This window comes from Saccopteryx bilineata, chromosome 5 (genome assembly GCF_036850765.1).
Source record: "Saccopteryx bilineata isolate mSacBil1 chromosome 5, mSacBil1_pri_phased_curated, whole genome shotgun sequence".
Taxonomy (NCBI): domain Eukaryota; kingdom Metazoa; phylum Chordata; class Mammalia; order Chiroptera; family Emballonuridae; genus Saccopteryx; species Saccopteryx bilineata.
Genome location: NC_089494.1, coordinates 193,339,670 through 193,354,054, shown reverse-complemented (window position 1 = coordinate 193,354,054; position 14,385 = coordinate 193,339,670). Strand labels below are relative to the sequence as shown.

Below are 14,385 nucleotides of genomic sequence, written 5' to 3'. Positions count from 1 at the left end.
TAACTGAAACGAAGACTACATTACAGGGAATCAACAGTGGAGTAAATAAACAGAGGATCAAATCAGAGATTTGAAACAAAAGAAAAAAACACCTAATCAGAACAGAAAAGAAAAAAAAAGTTCAAAATAATGAGGATAGTGTAAGGAGCCTTTGGCACAACATTCACATCATGGCGTTGCCAGAAGGAGAAGAGAGAGAGCGAGGAATTGAAAACCTATGTGAAAAAATGATGGAAAACTTCCCTAACCCAGCCAGGAAGCACAGTGTCCCAAAAAAAGATGAATCCAAAGAGGCCCACACCAAGACACATCATAATTAAAATGCCAAAGGTGAAAGACAAAGACGAGAGAAAACACTTAGTTATCTATAAAGGAACTCCCATAAGACTGTCAGTTGATTTCTCAACAGAAACGTTGCAGGCCAGAAGGGATTGGCAAGAAATAGTCTAAGTGATGAAAAGCAAGGACCTGTTAACAAGATTACTCTACCCAGTAAAGCCATCAGTTAGAACCGAAGGACAGAAAAAGAGCTTCCCAGACAAGAAAAAGCTAAAGAAGTTCATCAATACCAAATCAGTATTATAAGAAATGTTAAAGGGTCTTTAAGAATATATACAAATAATAAAATACATATCTACCAAAAATTACTTTATTTGTTTGTTTGTTTATTTATGAGAAGGAGGGTGTCAGACAGGAAGGTAGAGAGAAGCATCAATTCTTCATTGTATCACCTTAGTTGTTCACTGATTGCTTTCTCAATATGTGCCATGACTGGAGGGGGGGGCTCAAGCCAGTGACCATGGACTCAAGACAGTGACTTTGGACTTCAAGCCAGTATCAAGCCAGCAACCATGGGGTCATGGCTATGATACCATGCTCCAGCTGGTGGGCCCACACTGAAGCTGGATGAGCCTGCACTCAAGCCAGCAACCTCAGGTTTGGAGACTCAGTCCTCTGCATTCCAGGCCGATGCTCTATTCACTGCACCACCTCCTAGTCAAGCTGAACAATTACTTTAAATGCAAATGGTTAAATGCTCCAATCAAAAGACATACAGAGGCTAATAGATAACAAAACAAGAACCTTATACATGCTGTCTACAAGAGACTCACTTCAAACTGAAAGCTGTGAAAAGGCTGAAAGTAAAGAGATAAAAAAAGATATTTCATGAAAATGAAAACAAACAAACAAAAAAGGGTAGCAATACTAGTATTAGACAAAATAAACTTTAAAACAAAGGCTATACAATGAGACAAAGATGAACCCAGCATTTCCAATTTTGGGTATTTATCTGTAGAAACCCAAAACACTAAATCAAAGAGACATATACATCCATATAAAGCATTAGTTACAATAGCTAAGATATGGAAGCAACCTAAGTGTCCGTCAACAGATGAATGGTAAAGAAGAAGTGGTGCATAGATACAATGGAATACGACTCAGCCATAAAAAAAAGAAATCTTGGCCAACTGCAACAAGATGGATAGACCTAGAGGTGTTGTGCTGAGTGAAGTAAGTCATACAGAAAAAGACAAATGCCATATGATTTCACTTATATGTGAAACCCAAAAAAACAAATAAACAGAACAGACACCAAGTCATAAATAGAGGGCACTCTTCTCTCCCTCTTCCCTTCTTGCAGCCAGCAGCTCAATGGTCTGAGTGTGGCCCTAGGCACTAAGGATAGCTTGGTTGATTTGAGCAGTGGCCCCAGATGGGATGGCTGGGTGGATCCCAGTTGGGGTGCATGCAGGAGTCTGCTTCACTATCTCCCCTCCTCTCACCTGAAAGAAAGAGAGAAAAGAAAGAAAGAAAGAAAGAAAGAAAGAGAGAGAGAGAGAGAGAGAAAGGAAGGAAGGAAGGAAGGAAGGAAGGAAGGAAGGAAGGAAGGAAGGGGCAGAGAGGGAGGGAGGGAGGGAGGGAGAGAAGGAGGAAGGAAGGAAGGAAGGAAGGAAGAAAAGAGATAGATTAAAGGGGTCTGCAAATCTATTTCTAAAAGTAATTAGAAAGTAGACAAAATTGTCAAAACAACCATTTGAGGTTTCTAGAAATTGACCAAAGGCAAAAACAAATTGATAAATAGTTATTCATGAAAAAAACTGATGAGGTTTAGGTAAGAATGGTAGAATTTGTGTCACCATTGCCTGATCCTGCTCTCAACCCTCTCTACCTCCAGGCTGAGTGGGCACAACAGTAAGACCCAGGAAGCCAAAAGTTAAAATCAGTACCTTTGGTTCTGGTTGAACTGATTTGGAAGACAGGACAAAAACCCCACATCCAGTGGGTCATATATCTGATAAAGGATCTGTATCAAAATACATAAAAAGAACTCAATAAAAGCAAAAACCCAATAAAGAAATGGGCAAAAGATATGGACAAACATTTAACCAAAGAAGATACACAAGTGGATAATATGCATATGAAAAAATGCCTAACACCATTAATCATTAAGAAGCTGAGCTACCACTAACAAATTCACTGGAATAACCATTGTAAAAAACAAATAAGCTACTAATACCATATGCTGGCAAGGATGTGGAGAAACTGGAATTTTCATACATTGATAATGAGAATGGAAAATGGCGCAACCATTTTGGAAAAGAATTGGGCAATTTCTTAAAATATTAAACAACAGGTTTACTATATTATCCAGCAATTCTACTTGTAAGTACTTACCCGAGAGCAATGAAAATAGATGTTCACACAAAAACTTGTACAATGGTACCTTAAGATACAAGCAGACCAACATACAATTTTTTTTTAAAGATACGAGCTGTGACTCAGTCCGCATTTTTGTTTGAGATCCGAGCAAAATTCCGAGATATGAGTCGTGATTCAGGAAGTTGCAGCTAGCTGGCACATTGGCGCATGGGTCCAGTATCAGCAGCACAACACCAGCATCTCCTTCTTTCTCACGTTACCCGCCGAATCAAGTTGGATCTCGTGCGCTGTACTCGTTCTTGCATCATTTTTGCATTTTTTACTAACTTTTTTGTGTGTGCTATCATGGGGCCGAAGAAAGTGAATGTTAAGGACAGTGGTGAGAAGAAGAAGAGAATGATGTTGATAGAAGTAAAGCAAGAAATAACAGAAAAACATGAGCGTGTTGTACAAGTGACTGAAATGGCAAGGCTGTATGACCGCAATACATCTACAATTTGTACCATCCTTAAACAAAACGATGTCATCAAAAGTGCAAATACAGTGAAAAGAACTACAATTCTGTCCCAATTAAGAACAAATATCCATGAAGAAATAAGCTTCTGCTGGTGTGGGTGAAAAAGAAAGAGCTGGCAGGAGATACAGTGACAGATACTGTAATATGCGAAAAGGCATGTATTATTTATGGTGACTTGAAGAAGAAAGAACCATCAACCTCAAAAGAGGCAGCAGAAGATACATTTAAGTCAAGTCACAGCTGGTTTGAAAATTTCAAGAAAAGATCTGGCCTTCACTTGGTGGTGAGGCATGGTGAAGCTGCGAGTGCTGACATTAGGCAGCTGAGGAGTACATTGCACGTTTTGCTGCGCTTATCACAAAGGAAGGCTACATCCCCCAACAAATGTTCAACTGTGATGAAACAGGATTGTTTTAGAAAAAAATGCCCCAGAGGACTTTCATCACTGCAGAGGAGAAGAAGCTGCCAGGCCATAAACCCATGAAGGACCGTTTGACCTTTGCATTGGGTGCAAATGCTAGCAGTGACTGTAAAGTAAAGTCCACTGCTAGTGTATCATTCCAAAAATCCTCGAGCCTTTAAGACTCACAAGATTCTTAAAGAAAAATTGCAGGTTATGTGGCACACCAATGCTAGGGCATGGGTTACGTGGCAGTTTTTTATTGAATGGGTAAATCTCGTCTTTGGTCCTGCAATGAAGAAATATCTTCAAGAAAATAAACTCCCGATGAAAGCATTACTAATCTTTGATAATGCTCCAGCCCACCCACCTGATCTTGAAGATGACATTCTCGATGAGTTCAAATTCGTGAAAGTCCTCTACCTCCCACCCAACACAACTTCAATCTTGCAACCTATGGATCAGCAGGTCATTTCCAACTTTAGAAAGCTTTACACAAAGCACTTGTTCCGCTGCTGCTTTGAGGTGACTGAGAATACAATTCTAATCTTTCGAGAGTTTTGGAAAGATTACTACAACATTGTGATATGTTTATGCATTATTGACTTGGCATGGCAAGAGGTTACAAGAAGAACTCAGCATGGAAAAAATTATGGCCTGATGTTGTTTGCAGACAGGGACTTCGAAGGATTCGAACCAGAGACCAAGACCGAGGTAGAAGTGTTGGAGGAGATTGTGTCCCTCGGAAAGTTGATGGGTCTGGAGGTAGATGAGGGTGACGAAAATGAGCTTGTCGAGGAACATGAGGAGGAATTCTCAACTGAGGAGTTGAAGGAAGTACAGATGATGCAAGAGATTAGCAGTGAGGAGGAGGTAGAGTCGAAGGAAGTGATTTCTATAAGAGAAACTAAAGACATGCTGGAATGTGGGAGAAGCTTTCAAGTTTCATTGAAAAGAAACACCCAGGAAAAGTTACAACTTGTGCTTCAGCACTTTTTAATGACACTTGTTTGTCACATTTCCGTAACATTTTATTTTATTTATTTATTTATTTATTTATTTAATTTATTTTTGTACTCTTCTGAAGCTGGAAATGGGGAGAGACAGTCAGACTCCTGCATGTGCCCGACCGGGATCCACCCGGCACGCCCACCAGGGGCGACGCTCTGCCCACCAGGGGGCGATGCTCCGCCCCTCCAGGGCATCGCTCTGCCACAACCAGAGCCACTCTAGCGCCTGGGGCAGAGGCCAAGGAGCCATCCCCAGCGCCTGGGCCATCTTTGCTCCAATGGAGCCTTGGCTGCAGGAGGAGAAGAGAGAGACAGAGAGGAAGGGGGGGGGAGGTCCGTAACATTTTAAAAGCCAGGCGAAAGCAAACCTCTTTGGATAGATTTTTATTCAAAAATCCTGCAAGTGAAAGTGCCAAAAGTGCAGCCAAAAAGGCACAAACAGGTGATGATTAAATGAAAAATACGTAATGCTAAGCTTAGGTTAAGTTTAAAGTTAAGAAAGTGAGTTTTCTTTTACAATTAAGTTTTTGTGGTTTCATTTTAAGTAAAGAAAGTGCAGTTTTAGTTTTATTTAAAGTAAAGAAAATGCAGTTTTAGTTTACATTCAGTGTTAAGAAAGTGCAGTTTTAGTTTACGTGTCTACAGTGCCTGCATCCCTTCCTCCCTCCCTCCTCCTCCGCTATTCACCTCCGTTAGCCACACTCGTCAGTCTCCAAGGTAAGAATACAGTACTAAATAACATTTTTTTATTTCATATATTTTGTAATGCATTGGTAAAGTATACATGTGTGTTTCTTAATTAAAAGGATGTCTTTTTCATAATTTAGGATGGTTTGGGGATGTTTCACAGGGCTGGAATGGAATAAATCTATTTCAGTTATTTTAAATGGGAGAAATTTGTTTGATATATGATTTGACTTACAAGGTCGGTTACAGAAGGAATTAAACTCGTATCTCAAGGTACCACTGTATATTATTGTTCACAGCAGCATTATTTGTAGTACCAACATTGGAAATAACCCAAATGTCTATCAACTAGTAAATGGATAAACACAATGTCATATAATAGATTATTCAGTGTTAAACAGGATGAAATACTGATGTATATTACAATATTGATAAATCTCAAAAATATTATGCTAAGTGATAGAAGCCAGTCACAAGAGAATGCATATTGCTTGAATCCCTTTATAGCAAATGTTTATAAATATAAAGTAAATTAGGGGTCATCTGAGGTTGGAAGTGGGGAAGAGGGCAGATGGTGGGAGCAGAAAAACTATAAATGAGCACAAGGGAGCTCACAAAGTGACAGAATGTTCTAGAAGTAGGCTGTGGTAATATGTGCACAATTGGTAAATTTAGTGAAAATCATTAAACTGTACACTGTCAATGAGTATATTTTATGACATAATTATACTTCAAAGAGATGTTAATAACAGAAAAAAGTCAACAAGTAATATTTTTTGGCTAAATGAGACTATTTGTATCAGTAGAAAAAAACACACTAAAATTAATTGGCTTTTAGAAACATTTCACATTCTTATGTTGTAATAGCATATCATGTCCCTCTTCAATGAATGTAAATGAAATAAATAAGTTCCAGAATAGGTTTTTTTTTTGTTTTGTTTTTGTTTTTGGTATTTCTCTGAAGTTGGAAACAGGGAGGCAGTCAGACAGACTCCCGCATGCGCCCGACCGGGATCTGCCCAGCACACCCACTAGGGGGCGATGCACTGCCCAGCTGGGGCATTGCTCCGTTGCAACCAGAGCCATTCTAGTGCCTGAAGCAGAGGCCACAGAGCCATCCTCAGCGCCTGGGCAAACGCTGCTCCAATGGAGCCTTGGCTGCGGGAGGGGAAGACAGAGACAGAGAGGAAGAAGAGGGGGAGGGGTGGAGAAGCAGATGGGCGCTTCTCCTGTGTGCCCTGGCCAGGAATCGAACCTGGGACTCCCACACGCCAGGCCGATGCTCTACCACTGAGCCAACTGGCCAGGGCCCAGAATAGGTCATTTGTAAGTTATTATTGCTGACACACTTTATTTATTTTTTATTTTTTTATTTATTCATTTAGACAGGAGAGGGAGAGACAGAGAGAGAGGAGAGACAGAGAGAGAGTAGGGGGGAGGAGCTGGAAGCATCAACTCCCATATGTGCCTTGACCAGGCAAGCCCAGGGTTTCCAACCGGCAACCTCAGCATTTCCAGGTCGACACTTTATCCACTGCGCCACCACAGGTCAGGCCACTGCTGACACACTTATGTGTAAAAAAACCTGAAAACTCCAAAACATTCATGTGCTTAGAATTGCTTGGTCATTTGGAAAAAAGGGGACGACTCTCGATGTCACTAGTATTGAACTTTTGTTGGCAGTCTTAGTAGAGCCAAGGAGGATTTGAACAGAAGAGAATCATTTTGCAGGAGGTTGCTATGAATCAAATTTGAAAAGTAATCTTAAAAGCGCTGCTTTTACTATTGTATCTCAACAAATTTAAGCAGAATGTAAAGTCAAAAACAGAAATATTTTTTTACAAATTACAAAGATTTAAAGTTCAAGACCTACTATAGTTAAGAGCTTTAGTGTTAAACATTTTGTTTTTGCAAAAATTAAGACTAAACTGTTCAGTTTCAGAAAACCCAACTGTACTTAAAACTAATGCTGCGTATAAGTATATCCAGGCCCATGTCATTTAATTACAGTGCAAACCAGACAAATAATAATATCTGTGACATCATTTATCTGTGTTTTAATAAAAACTAGTTTCTTAAATATTAAGGGAATCTCTGGAAATTAAGACCAAATGTAAATTAATTGATTATAAGACAATTTTATATCCAAATTCTCCTTGAACTGTTTCTCTTCTAGCACAACTTTCCCACTGCCATTGTCTACATTTTTCCTAGAAAGAACCATTTGCCCGAGTTCCAGTGTATAATTTTAAGTAATTTATACAATTTCCATAAATAAAATGGAGTAAAAATTAAATAATTCTGGTGTTATTTTATTTTAAAAATCTCCACTGTTTTTAGAGCTAATAATACTCCATTTACCAATTAAAATGTTATTTCTCCCCCCACCCCATTCTAGCTCTATTTACTAAAATCATGGCATCCTGCCTTCCCTTTTGGCTAACCCACTAATCCTCCAAGTAAAGGAAGCCCTAATAGAAGCAAGTACATGGAGTGGATGGGGCAAAAGATGTGTGTGTGTGTGTGTGTGTGTGTGTGTGTTAAATTTCCAAGTCTAGCAAATAAAAGAAAAATGAGCTGAGACCACAAAATCTGGAAAGCACACAATTACTTAGAGAATCCTGAATATTACAAGATGTCTCACCTTATAACTCTAATTCCATGAGAAAACACTATGACAAGTCGGACTATGACCATTCAGCCTTCTTCTTACTTTTGGTGATGGGGTGCTGATCACCCCCTAAGACCACCAGCTCAACTTTTAGACACCAGAATCTCTAGACACTTACTTCAACTGTGTTGAAACTGCTTCATTATACTCTACCTGCTCTATGTCTGCTCTGTGAAATTAGGAGGGAAAGTCTATTTCCTTTTACATATTAAACACGTTCAAATAATTTGTATATTTTGCCCTGGCCGGTTGGCTCAGCGGTAGAGCGTCGGCCTAGCGTGCGGAGGACCCGGGTTCGATTCCCGACCAGGGCACATAGGAGAAGCGCCCATTTGCTTCTCCACCCCTCCTCCGCGCTTTCCTCTCTGTCTCTCTCTTCCCCTCCCGCAGCCAAGGCTCCATTGGAGCAAAGATGGCCCCGGGCGCTGGGGATGGCTCTGTGGCCTCTGCCTCAGGCGCTAGAGTGGCTCTGGTCACAATATGGCGACGCCCAGGATGGGCAGAGCATCGCCCCCTGGGGGGCAGAGCACCGCCCCTGGTGGGCGTGCCGGGTGGATCCCAGTCGGGCGCATGCGGGAGTCTGTCTGACTGTCTCTCCCTGTTTCCAGCTTCAGAAAAATGGAAAATAATAATAATAATAATAATTTGTATATTTCAACATGTATTTGTGAAAGTACTTAACATTCAAACTTAATAGTCATTGCCTTTATGACTGTAAACCAATCTTATTTCTAGACAGAGTTACTGCTCCTTGTTCTTTGAGCAGTCTTTATTTTTACTAAATTTAATAAAAGTCATACATATACTTAATCGAAACTCAAACACACACAAGTTTAAACTGAAAAGTTTTCCTATCCCAGCCTTAATAGCTCATTTCCTTGAAAAAATTTTCTATGCATAATTAAATATATATATGCATATTTTTGAAACAAAGGCAAATAACTATACAACTGCATATTTATGCACCTTGCTTTTGCTACTTGATCTATTTGGAGATCTTTCCATATTGGCACATACAGTTGTTATAATTATATTACACAGAGATACCATAATTGATTTCACCAACCTACTAACATTTAGATTTACAGCTCTTGCTATTACAAATAATCCATCAATGAACACTCTTGCAAACACTTTTACATAACTGTACAAGAACTTATAAGATAAATTGCTAGCAATGAGATCGCTAGATCAATAGGTATATAAATAATAAATTTTGATATACTGCCATATTGCCTTACAAAGATGCTTCAGTGGTTTACAACTTGATGGACAGCATGGAGTGTGTCCATTCCCCATTCTCTCATCATTACTGGTTTTGAAAATTTTTAATTTGCTAATATTTATAACTATGAATGAAATCAAACAATTTTCACATTTATTAGCATTTGTATTTGTGAACTTCCTGTTCACAAGCTTTGCCCATTTTTTAGCTGGGTAGATTAGATGTCTGCCAGCAGCATGTGGGGTATATAATTCTTTGTTTTCATTCAGACAGGCTAGATGAAGATTATGTGACACAAGGTGATGGGAATGTGGTCCTTTCAATACCCTTCAACCTTTCTACGTGGGTAAAACTACCCCATCACTTCCCCCTTGCTTTATACTGTGTTTTAAGTTGATTCAGTAAATTGGCATTCAGAGTATCTTAATCTGATCTGTGGTGAATGAGTCTTTGAGTACTATAACCATAGCTCCTGCTTGCACTATAAGGTATATATATGTAAGGTACCTGATGGTACCAGGTGATAAGGCTATAGGAGTAGAGATGCCCAAGTTAGGGACAAAGGTTACAAAGGCCTGGTACTGTTGGAATTATTTCTGGCACCAGCAAGACTCGGGGTTCAATCAGGATAGGTAGACATTGGGCTCTGATAAAATGAAGAGAACTGATCTACAAATTCACCAGTCACAGATTTGATACCTGAACTCACCCTCATATAAGAGCATCTAGACTATATTAAAGAACCTACACACATGCATTCTAAGCCCCCATTCTTCATCCACTAGAATATGCTAACTCCTCACTCTCACCCACGTGTCCTCAACATGCCCAGATGCCATCCTGGAGTGAACAGAAGGAGGGGCAGGGAATCTGAAAGACTCAGGATTTACCTGAGGGAGCCTGAGTCCCACAAAAGTTACATTTCAAACTAGAAGAGACTAAGATAACATTAATTGGCAAGTACAATTTCTGGTTCTGCGATGTGGTGATTTACTGAGAAAAAAAGATTATTTTCTAGTAAAGAACCTACCTCTTCTATGTACAAATAACTAGCAATGAAAGTAAATTTGGTGAGCCTGCTATAGTTTTACTAACAGCACTACCAATGTAGGAAGAAGGAAAACAAAAGAAATGGGGAAAATAAAAGAAAGTTGGTTAGTCAATGGATAAAGGAAATGAATATCTTTAAACCAGCCTGTGTCCCACTTTAAGAATCCCTAATTTCACACATATGTGTAAGCACACACACAAGAAATATTTGGTACTCTATATAATTTTGTCTGAGGACTATCTTCAGCAGCATACCTGACAAGTGGCTACAGAGAAGATATGTTTACTAAGTAGAAAAATCCCAAACTAAGAAAAGCTTATTAGCCCATATGTATAGTTCTCACTTTTCTACCACATTTTTAAAAAGTTTTTATTCTCCAATTGTTATCTTTTTTTGCAGAAATACTATGTTGCAATTCCTCCTACAGTAAAACAAGAGACACTCATATCAATCCTATCAGGGTGAATAATCTCTTAAACAGTATGATTTTTACATCAACCTTAAATGAAATTTTGTACATGCTTTGGCTCTACACAAAGGGAAATACAAAGTTTCATACTTGGGTCAGTCTGCATATCAGTCAAGGTCAGATCATTGTACTCAGGAGGGCAAGAGGTAAGGGCACAACCAGACAATCAGACATAACTGCAGATCTCATGACGAAACGTCCATTACCTGTCTCACACTACACATTTCTGGTCCTCGAGTATTTCTTCTACAAAGCTGGAAAAATGCAGACTAGTGTCTGCAGTAAATCTCAGTACTTTATATGAAGAAAAAAAAAATCAGATTTTGAAGGGAACACTTTGACACAATAACCAGCTGGATGCCTGGACGCTGAAGTCTCAGGGCTAAAGGAAAAGGCGCACAGACAGGCGGAAGGCGCCCCGTCTGAAACGTTCTGAGCCTGGATGAGAGGAGTCACCCTGCAGATTTACTAAGAAAATTCAACCCGTGGAGTTGGTACACAATCTGGTGACCAATCGGGACCTATATGTCAAAAATTACCTGACTATTTCTGGTTATTTTAGGATGCCATCACAACCTACAACAAATTGCAGGTTTTTTTGAACATTTTTTTTAAAGGATCTGACCTAAATGTGAAAAAAACACAAGGGAGCAGTTAAGGTGACAACAGAGTAAGGTATTTCTCCCTTAGTACCTCTAAAGACATAAAATGCTTCCTCAGAATACACTAACAACTTGAAATATAAATATGTATATTTATGCATTTTCCATTTATTAAAATAAAAATTTTAATTATAGCATTCTGTAAATTATAACTGACAAATAGGCAATACTTGGTTGTTGCAAAAGTTTATGTATAAGCACCAACAGAATTGCTCTTGAAATTCATGAATTTTAGCTCTAGAAATATACACATTTTCCCCATGGATTTTTATATCAGTGTTATTCGTTGACGCTACTATATTGTAACAACCAGATGCTTCCACAGTTGATTAAAGAGTCACATTTATGAAGCAAGCTTTTTTCACCACTACTTTCAGCATCTATGCTGAAACAGAAATTCCAGAGTTACTAAACGTAAACATGAATGTTAATACAAAGATGCTGTGCACATACTCAGAGGTAATAAATTAATGGGTATTTTAATTCTTTCTCAACCTAGCCACAGGATTTTTTCCGATAACTACAACTGAGAATTCACATTTCACTTTTTCAGAACAAGAAAGTCTACAACGCTTGAAAGTGCTCCACCGTAAATCAAGCTGACTGAATCAACTCAGCATGCGTTTTCCCTCACCTTTTTTGGAAAGGAAAAGTAGACAGAAAATGCAGAATGCCCAAAATACTGCTTAATGCGCATTTGAATAGCTAGAGATTTAAATAACAAACCTACACCACCACCCCCTTCTAGAAAGTAAAACAAAGTCACAAAGTCACATTTCAACAAAACCGGGAGGGCGGAGGCCGCTCCAGAGCCCTGGCGTGCCCACAGGAGACCTGGGCGGCCTGTACTCACACAGATGGCGAGAGCTCCTGCCCCCATCGTGCAGGAAGAGTCTGGTAGAACTGATGGAGACCAGATGAAAATATCAAAATGACAGCAAAATGCTGAAATTCCATTCAATGGCCATGCTTTGATTTGAAAACCAGCTCCCAATGCCGAGGCCCCATGGAAAGTGAAGAGCACCTCCTAACGTTCTCGGAAGTGTGGTTCTGCTTCTCATTCGGTTAAACCCACATGGTGGGGAGGACTCTCCTGGAGTTGAAATTTGATCCACAGAGTCTGGTATTGGCAAAGAGAGGGAGTCATGTGACATGGTTCTGAAGTCACTGATATCTTTTTCTTAAACCTGACTTGCTACAAGCCACATACACAGGCTTCTGTTCAGAACACGCTGATCAGCGAGTGGTATTCATTAACAGAGCTAACAGTGCAGAAAGCAAAAACACCAACTAGCTTCCTTGTCGCTACTCATTTCTAAGAAAAGTTCACATATTTACACTCAGGTTTTAATATGCAGACATATTCCTCACTTAGAGGCAGTTTTCACTTCTGTTGCCCCCCTAGAAACCATTTAAATTCTATCCAAGTTTTCTTTCCTCCATCATATTCTATAAGAATTGTCCTAAATGAAAAGTCTCTATTCTATGTAAGTGTTTCTTACTGCTTCTAGTTATTTAAAAGTAATCTTATTCACATATTCTGGTAATAGGCATAAAAAATCATGCTTCTAGACATCAGCAATTCTATGTATATGAGCTACAGTCTGGAAAATTAGCCTCTTTGTATAATTTCTTACTCCATATACTGTGTCATTAGAAAATCTGATAGATTTTATAAGTTTTAAATATTTTTTTTTTTTCTTTCTGAAGCTGGAAACAGGGAGAGACAGTCAGACAGACTCCCGCATGCGCCCGACCGGGATCCACCCGGCACGCCCACCAGGGGCGACGCTCTGCCCACCAGGGGGCGATGCTCTGCCCATCCTGGGCGTCGCCATGTTGCGACCAGAGCCACTCTAGCGCCTGAGGCAGAGGCCACAGAGCCATCCCCAGCGCCCGGGCCATCTTTGCTCCAATGGAGCCCTGGCTGCGGGAGGGGAAGAGAGAGACAGAGAGGAAAGCGTGGCGGAGGGGTGGAGAAGCAAATGGGCGCTTCTCCTGTGTGCCCTGGCCGGGAATCGAACCCGGGTCCTCCGCACGCTAGGCCGACGCTCCACCACTGAGCCAACCGGCCAGGGCCTAAGTTTTAAATATTTGAACAGATAGCTAAAATATCCATTTCATATAAACCAGAAGGAAACGGGTCCTATTCTTATTTTTTATTGCCATTTTTCTGTAAAATTTTTCTTACTGGCACCCTGAATAGAATGCTAATACTACATGCAAAGTTTCACTTGACTCAATATTTTAAAAACTTAAGTTGCTGTAATAACAGACATAGAAAATTGTATCTTAAGGGGAGGAGGTAGTAGGAAATGGAAAAACCAAACTCGGCTCCCATTTCAATATTCCCCTTCAAATCTAATATTCCTTGCATATCTATAGTTAACCAACACTGCCCACAGCAGAGCCAAGAGAGCAAACTGTGTTGAGCAAGCCAGGGGGCATGAGTACATTTTATTTCTATACAGGCACACAAAACATTGCACAGGCTCTGCTTCCACAAGGCAGAAAAACACAAATCCCCAGGCTGTACGGGGAATGGGGTGGGGTATGGACATAGTCTCTGTTGAAAAAGTATCTGTTGAAGAAATACAAATGGCCAACAGATATATGAAAAGATGCTCATCTTCTTTAGTTATTAGAGAAATGCAAATCAAAATTACAATGAGATACCACCTCATGCCTGTTAGAATAGCTATTATCAACAAGACAGGTAATAGCAAATGTTGGAGAGGCTGTGGAGAAAAAGGAACTCTCATTCACTGTTGGTGGGAATGTAAAGTAGTACAACCATTATGGAAGAAAGTATGGTGATTCCTCAAAAAACTGCAAATAGAACTACCTTATGACCCAGCAATCCTTCTACTGGGTATATACCCCCAAAACTCAGAAACATTGATACGTAAAGACACATGCAGCCCCATGTTCATTGCAGCATTGTTCACAGTGGCCAGGACATGGAAACAACCAAAAAGCCCATCAATAGATGACTGGATAAAGAAGATGTGGCACATATACACTATGGAATA

The 14,385-nt window shown here is 39.8% G+C and overlaps 1 protein-coding gene across 4 annotated transcripts in view; it reads right to left on the bottom strand.

The window, feature by feature from the left end:
• The window catches only part of FAM13A (family with sequence similarity 13 member A), a 315,289-nt gene extending 302,913 nt beyond the window's left edge, over positions 1-12,376 (bottom strand). For all 4 annotated transcript variants that reach the window (XM_066279160.1, XM_066279162.1, XM_066279161.1 and 1 more), the window contains exon 1: positions 12,207-12,376. In XM_066279160.1, the coding sequence (XP_066135257.1) occupies positions 12,207-12,233 (27 nt within the window). In that variant the 5' untranslated portion in view covers positions 12,234-12,376. The remainder of the gene's footprint in view (positions 1-12,206) is intronic.
• Between the last annotated feature and the right edge of the window lie 2,009 nt (positions 12,377-14,385).